This window comes from Nicotiana tabacum, chromosome 17 (genome assembly GCF_000715075.1).
Source record: "Nicotiana tabacum cultivar K326 chromosome 17, ASM71507v2, whole genome shotgun sequence".
Taxonomy (NCBI): Eukaryota; Viridiplantae; Streptophyta; class Magnoliopsida; order Solanales; family Solanaceae; genus Nicotiana; species Nicotiana tabacum.
Window position 1 is genome coordinate 26,999,810 of NC_134096.1, and position 8,214 is coordinate 27,008,023.

Genomic DNA, 8,214 nt, shown 5'->3' on the forward strand with positions numbered 1-8,214 from the left:
TTGAGCTAGAGACCTCGAATTTGAGCAATTCTTAAAGGGATTTTCAAGGAGTTGATTGGGGTAAGTGATTCTAACTCGGTTTTGGATGTTATACATGAATCCATTATTATTTCTGTCATTTAATTAATGATTGGAGTTGGAAAATTTGGGGAAATATGGTGAAACTTCTTAGACCGAATTTTGTGGATTTGAAAGGCGATTTGAGGTCAGATTTGAATAATTTTAGTATGGTTGGACTCATCATTAAATGTGTGTTCAAATTTTATTGTATCCTGAGATGTGGGCCCGAGTTGACTTTTGTACTTTGGCTAAAGAACTTAGCTTTATCATTTAGAATCAATCCGTATAGCTTTTATTGATAGTATTACGTTATTTTTGGTTAGATTCTAGTCTTCCGGAGGTCGATACGCTTGGGAAAGGCTTGCTAGCAGATTGATTTGATTTGTTTGAGGTAAGTATGTTATTTAAACTAGGTTGAGGCACTAGTTGCCTGGATTGTTGTGATAGCTACGTGCTATTGGGTGTGCACATGCGTGGGGACAAACTATGTGCACTCACCGGGATCATTTATTTATGTTCGGGTTGTGCTCGGGCTCTCACAAGCCTAGAATTTGACTGTTAAACCTTAAACTATGATGCTTCACATATTTGCAACATTGTTGTGAACTATTTAGACCATGTTTGAGGCCACATATGGGTTTAATCCCTGAATGAACCGATTAATATTATTATTTGATGAAAATTTCTGGTTTGAGCTATGATAGTACACTTGCACATGCCTACAATTTAAGATGTTGTTTATCCAGTCCAGGAGCATGCGATTTGTTATTCACTCATTTCATACATGTATACTTCTTTATTTGCTCTTGTATGATGTGATTGGACTGGATGCTTGTGACCACGCCAGGCGGATTGTGTTGATATGCCCGTGACCACACCGGACAGATTATGTTGTTATGCCTGTGACAACACCGGGCAGATTGTGTTGATATGCATGTGACCATGCCAGGCGGATTGTATTGTTATGCCCGTGACCATGCCGACCAGGATATGATATTGAGCCTGTGATCATGCCGGGCTAGCAGCACGTTGAATTGGTCGTGCTTGCGTATGGATATGGATCCATCCACCTAGGGTCACCCTCTCATGTTTCTCTCTTGATTGTGTACATGCGAATATTGGAAATACTGATCTGTGGTTTGGAACCGATATGTAAAAGTGAGGGAATCTAGCAGTGTGTTGTTGGATTTTGCATTTCATCTTTACTTGCAAATATCCTTGATCATTTATCAGATTTAACTGCATATCACCTCTATATGCCAAGATATTGTCTGAGTAGAGTATTTGAGAAATTGTACACATACACACACAACTATTTACTTACTAAACTTGATGATTTGATTTCAGTATTGTTCTGTACCGGAATTAAAGATGAAACTACACAGGTGATAGCTAGTATCATTAATAATTTGTGCTTCTTTTACTTTGCAGTGTTTAGTTATGATACTTATTGAGTACATTGGGTCGGTTGTACTGATACTACACTTTGCACTTAATTGTGAAGATCCAAGTATGGGGACCAGTTATCAGCAGTAGGTTGCTTTTCGGACTATCTGCTAGAGGCGAGGTAGAGCTGCATCCTTGGTTGCACTTTGACTTGTCTTTTTCCTTTCATACTGTTGTTATAGTTCAGACAATGTACTTATTGCTTAGTTTTAAACTCGTATCCCGTTGTAGTAGCTCATGACTCCATACTTACCAGTTTTTTTGGGGGATTTATGTTGTATTAGAATTTTTATTGTATTGAGACTTCAAGTTTAAGCTATTTCGATGAATTTCATTATTATGTTGCCTTCGATATCTCGTTTCGGCTTGCCTAGCCAGTGTGTTAGGCGCCATCACAGTGGGTTGGGATTTGGGTCATGACACAAACACCCAATCATTAGATTAATTACCCATAAGGTGTAACACTAGGGTTGGATCACAACCCTAGTAAATATCTAGCTGCTTATAGTATAAATGGAAGAAAATAAAGAAGAAACACTAATTAAAGACATAATATAAAATTAAAATGACAAATTATTGTGTTTTTAACCCAAATTGGTCACAAATTACCAAAAGTGGTAAACTACAACGGCTACAGCTCAAAAACAAATACAAAACTTGACCTAAAAAAGTGATTCCTGTCTATTTATAGTGGCCCGAAATTTGCTGACGAAAATACACTTTAGGAGGTTTTGCGGCCGCTCAATTCCATGTGCGGCCCGCACTTTACTCGAGTCTATAGGTTGAGGGACTCTGTAGCCGTACAATTTGATATGCAGTTGCACTTCAGTTTTTGCGGCCGCACAAGTCCGTGTGTGGTCCGCACTTTTGGCAAGGCTTCAATCTTGGTCGTTTTGCGCGCTCTCTAAACTTTGAATTCTTGTCAATGCGACAATGTTTTGCTGCTGCAAAAATTTTGTGTAGTCCTCACTTCTCTTCAATCAACTTCTGAGCTTTAGCACTATATCTGCGGCCGCAGAGAGAATTCTACGGTCCGCGCTTTCTTTTGCGACCACAAAAATACTTCCGCAGACTGCACTTTTGGTCTGTTGTGCCCCTTCTTACCTTATGAGCCGGAACACTCCCTTTTGAGTTAGCTTTCTTCATTAAAGTCCAAAATCTCCAACATTTCTGCAATTTACACACGTTTGTTAGTTTTGGGAACATAAATCAACACTTTCGGACTAAAACTAAAGCAAGAAGGTACTAATAAGTGGTCAACATCCACACTTATCAGGCAGCCCAAGAAATTCATTACGTCCCTTTTGCTCTTTGGTGGTGGCAGATCATGAATGGATTTGTTCTTTGATGGGTCTAACTCAATGCCGCAGAGACTGATGATGAAACCTGGCAACTTCCCAGCTGGGACTCCGAAATCACATTTTGGAGGGTTTAACTTCAAGTTGTACATCCGTAGTCTGTTTAAAAACTTTCTCAGGCTTGCTATGTGATATGGGATCTTCTTAGACTAGATGATGACATCATCCACGTACACCTCTATTTCCTTGTGTACCATATCATGAAAGTGAGTGGTCATGGCCCTCATATACTCCCCTGGCATTCTTCAAACCAAACGATATCATCTTGTAGCAGTATACTCCCCATGGAAAAATGAAGGTTGTATTTTCTATGACCTCTTTGTATATCCGGATCTGGTAGTACCCTGCGAAGCAATCAATGAAGGATTTCAGTTCATGCTTGGCGCAGTTATCGATCAATATGTGTATGTTGGGTAGCGAAAAATCATCCTTAGAACTTTCTCCATTTAGATCTCGACAGTCAAGCACACCTTGACCTTCCCGTCTTTCTTCTGTACATGCACAATATTGGCTAACCAGGTTGGATACTCGACCACTCAAAGGACCCTCGCTTTGATTTGCTTGGTAACCTCCTCTTTTATCTTCAAACTCATGTCTGGCTTGAATTTTCGGAGTTTCTGTCTTACCAGTGGATATATAGGGTTGATAGGTAGCTTGTGTGCTACTATGGATGTGCTCAACCCTATCATGTCGTCATAGGACCATGCATAAATGCCCTCATATTCCTTCATAAATTTGATATACTCTTCCTTGTCTGACGGTGATAGATGAATGCTAATGTGAGTTTCTTTGACTGTTTCGGAATACCCTAAATTAACTGCCTCAGTTTCTTCCAGATTGGACTTTGGTTTTTTTCAAAATCATCTACTTCCGTGACCATTTCCTTGAGTATTATATCGTTTTCCCTTTTCTTGAATCACTTTCATCATGTTGTGTTATCTCATTATATGTCACAGTTGTAGATTCAACATGATAGGTAATAGTTATGCTGAAAAGAATGCAGAGATATAATAATATAAATAAACAAAAAGCAATGATGCACGATGTACTGAACAAACCATGCTGGATGCTCGAAACTAGTGGAGAGTTTAGTGTTAAATCAGCCTGGGATTACCTAAGATGAAGGAAGGATCCTTGCAATGCATACATGAAGATGTAGGTAAAGGGATTGTCCTTTAAAATATCCTTTTTCATGTGGAAAGTATGGAGAAACAAGCTGCCTCTTGATGATTTTTTTAAGAGGTTGAGATATTTAATGGCATCTAGATGTTGGTGTTGTACTAATCCGATGGAGGAAACCACACAATATCTGTTCTTCTCTTCTTATGCGGAAAAAACAATATGGTTGTATTTTTTGAATCATGCAGGAATAGCTATGGAGGGAATCACATTTCATCAGACAGTGGTTAAATGTTGGACTGTCGAAGTCATTCCCCGAATGCAACCTATAATACATGCTTTACCGTCCATTATTGTTTGAGAACTATGGAAGAGACGAAACAGCTATAAATATGGAGACACAGTCACTATACATAGAGTAAAATACCAGATTTCCTCGACTCTTCAATCTATGATTAAATTCAGAAAGCCTGGGTTACATCACATCCCTCATAAATGGCCGGATCAGATTGAAATGCTGGAAAACTACATGCCTAAATTGAAGGTCACTAAGGTGCTTTGGGAATGTCCTAGTCCACGATGGGTTAAAGTGAATATAGATGGGGCTTCTAGAGGTAATCCTGGTAGGAGTTCTATAGGCTTTGTACTGAGAAATGAGGAAGGAGATGTCCTGTATGCTCGTGGAAAGGAGGTACAAGAGGGAACCAATTCAGAAAGTGAGGCAAGGGCTATGCTTGAAGCTTTGAGATATTGTGTTGAGCATGATTTCATTCTTATTGAGCTTCACAAAGATTCAATGCTGATCAAAAATGTTATGACTGGAGAGTGGACTGTTCCTTGGTCTGTGGCAGCTTATGTGGAAGAAATTAAAGAGCTTATGACACAATGCAATGTAACCGTGGATCATACTCTGAGAGAGGGCAATAGGTTGGCTGACCATCTGGCGAATTTTACTTTAGATGTTGGACCTATGGAGGCACACTGCTTTTGGGAGTTAGATATACGTGGGAGAAGGATAGTCAATAATGACAAACTACAATGTCCATATCTAAGGATAAGATTTGCCCGAAGTTAGGAGGAGAGGAGGTAACAAGGTGGAGTAAGAGGCTGGAGTCAACCGGAGTAAATACACTTGATCATCATGCTAAAATCCTAGAAGAGGAGAGCATGGTGATGCAGTTTTCTACTAACTTTGTTTTCTTTTTTGTCGGAGATGTTACTGTGTCCATGCCTTACCTATCGATACAAATTCAATGGGTGGTATTAGCATTTACTGCTCATTCCCTTAAAGAAGTATTGAAGGTAAGCACAAGCATGAAATCAAAGATCTGTAGGAAGAAGCTAAGGAGCAGAGATGTTGTTACGGATTCACGGCTGATTTTCAAATGTCATAAAGCACTGAAGGAGAGTGTAACCAATTTCGCTGCAACACTTTATGATAGGAGACACAAGAGAAGTGCACTGCCTATAAGCTGGATCGCTAATTACATTATAGCAGGTATGCCAAACATAACAATGATTTGGAAATTAATGCGATGAATGCTCGGAATACTGGGAACAGAACCTTCAAGGTATGTACTTTGGAATAAGATCATGGGATCGATAAATGCATCACGGAGTATGATCTCAACAGTGCACACAAAATCAACATCCCAGATCTGGTTTTATGGGAAATGCTCAGAGATTAATAGCTGGACCTCACACGTAAATGGAACCAAACAGTGCAACAACACCTACTCTTATAGGAATTCGACTATGAGATTTCATTTAATTGCAGGGGATTCTGTTACGTGGAAGAACATTATAGGGGAATTAACTGTGTCCATGCCTTGCCATATACTGCTAACTCTATGGGTGGTATTAGCACCTAGTGCTCATTCCGTGGAAGGAGGAGTTATCACGAGCAAGAGCATGGAATTGAAGGATAGAAGGAAAAGGTTGAGAACCTGCAGTGTTGTAATAGTCTTTAGGATCTCCATATTGCAGATCAAAGGGCATGAACAACTGGAGGAACAATTCTAAGGGTAGCTGATGATATTATACTCAAGGTAAGAACACAACCTTGAGTTTCCACAGCAACAATCATGAGAGGTATGTGGTTTTGGCTTTCAAATGAGGGATCAATGGATGAACTGGGGAAGAAAAATTTTATGTTATCTACGTCTACTATATCCCATGATGAATGCTATGATATGGTCTTTGATAAAAAATACTGGAGGTCACAAGCAGTTCGCACCAAACAGTGCACTCTAATTTTAGTGCACAAGTACTAGACAATAGCAACCATAGGGGATACGTGTGTTTCTGTGTTATTTTATGACAAATCAAATGACGAAGAGATGAGATACCAAGTCAAGGCAGTCTCAATTGGAGCATGAAAGAGCAGTTCATTTTCAATCGAGATGCTGGGCCACACCTACTGGGAAGATGTTTCTGAAGACCTGGTGATGAGGCTATTGAATATACAATGGGAGGTACTATGCTATAATCTAATTTTACAGAAAGAAGTTGGCCGGCTACGCAACAATAGAAGACCACACATGGTTTTCATGTACGTGGAATTAGTTTGGATATTTTTTTAAAGTACAAATTCTCATTCTTATTAGAAAACATCATGTAATATCATTATTGAGTATCATACTCAATTCTGATAATAGGGGCTGTGTAATTGTCAAAGTTTATTTCTTTCATTTTGTAAGACCTCCTGACATTTGTTTTTGGCTTCTTTAGATTTATATAAAAACTAGCCCTACGCACTCTGCCTAGTGGATTGCTTAAAACTGTCAGATAAATACAACTCGATGTCTCTAGTATTTATTTCAAAACAAAATACTGAAATGTCTTAAATGCTAGAAAACAATTTTAAAAAGAAATCATGCTTGTTATGCCAAAGCTACCTAGGTGCTCGGCGAGCCCGGGATGGTGCAGTGGTCCAATTCCTGAGAACAACTCAATCTCCCACTGTCTGGATGGTAAGGTCTTCCTCCTCATCGTCCAATATTGCATTGCAGTCCATATCGTCCTCATTTAGAAATAGGCTCCTCATGCTAGCTAAGATCTTATCTTCTTCAGAATTCCAAATCACGTCGGCCTTGCGGAATGTCTGGTGTAGCGGTGATATGGGTTTAGGCAATGGGTAAGGGAAGTCATGCCATGGTGGTGACCAATCCTTATATTCTTGCATAGTGTATTCATACCCGAGACCAAAGGTTGTGTCCTGAGTACGCTCGTATTGGTTCTGCTATCCCTTGAAGCTTAGGACGAAGACCCTTACCCGGTTCATACCCTAACCAAAGTACTATGCTTAGCACTTTGTTGCTCTACCATCGTCCTTTCTTAACCATATTTATCTACTTGATATTGTAAAAACGTTTCTCCTCCCAGCTTCCTTCTGTTCTCAACTGGTGGTACGGTTTGGTTGGTGAAGATAGGATTATTTCCGTCCCCGTGGATAACTACCTCCTAATGATTCCACTCGAACTTCACGGCTCGATGCAAAGTAGAAGCAATTGCCCCAGCAATGTATATCCATGGTCGCCCCAACAACAGGTTATAGGTGGCAGAGATTTCTAACACTTGGAACTCGGCATCGAATATGGTCGGGCCTATCTTCAAATCTAGGTTAATTTTTCCAATTGTAGCTCTTTGTGACCCATTGAACGCTTTCACATTCATGCTTCCCAACCGTATATCCGGTATACCTATGCCCAATCTTTTCAGAGTAGTCAAAGGGCATATGTTTAGACTTGAACCTCCATCAATCAAAACTCGAGCAATGAACTTATCTTCATATTGCCCATTGATGTGCAATGCTTTGTTATGACTTACACCTTCTGGTGGCAACTCAACTTTGTGGAAGGTGATTTTGTGTGTATCTAGCACTTGTCCCATCATGTTTTTCATCTTTCCACTGGTGATGTCAGCAGGTACGTAGGCTTCACTTAACACCTTCATCAAGGCTTTCTTGTGTGCGTCTGAGTTTTGTAACAATAACAAGATTGATATTTAAGCGGGATTTTTGTTTAGGTGATCAACAATAGAATACTTTCTCGCCTGTACATTTCTCCACAGATCATCAATATATGTTTCAACAATAGGTGGTTTTGGTGCGGTCTCCTTACTCGTTCACCCGAGATTTTCCGGTGTGTAGACCTTGCCTATCCTTGTCATTCATTAGGCAACACCCGCTTCTTCTATATTATCTTTCCCCTTCCTTTGTGAATCTACCACA

General features: G+C 39.7%; 1 protein-coding gene across 1 annotated transcript; it reads right to left on the minus strand.

The window, feature by feature from the left end:
* Window positions 1-7,445: 7,445 nt before the first annotated feature.
* LOC142171748 (uncharacterized) lies at window positions 7,446-7,937 on the minus strand. The gene has a single exon (XM_075235445.1). It carries the CDS (start codon window positions 7,935-7,937, stop codon window positions 7,446-7,448), a length of 492 nt encoding a protein of 163 aa, XP_075091546.1.
* Between the last annotated feature and the right edge of the window lie 277 nt (window positions 7,938-8,214).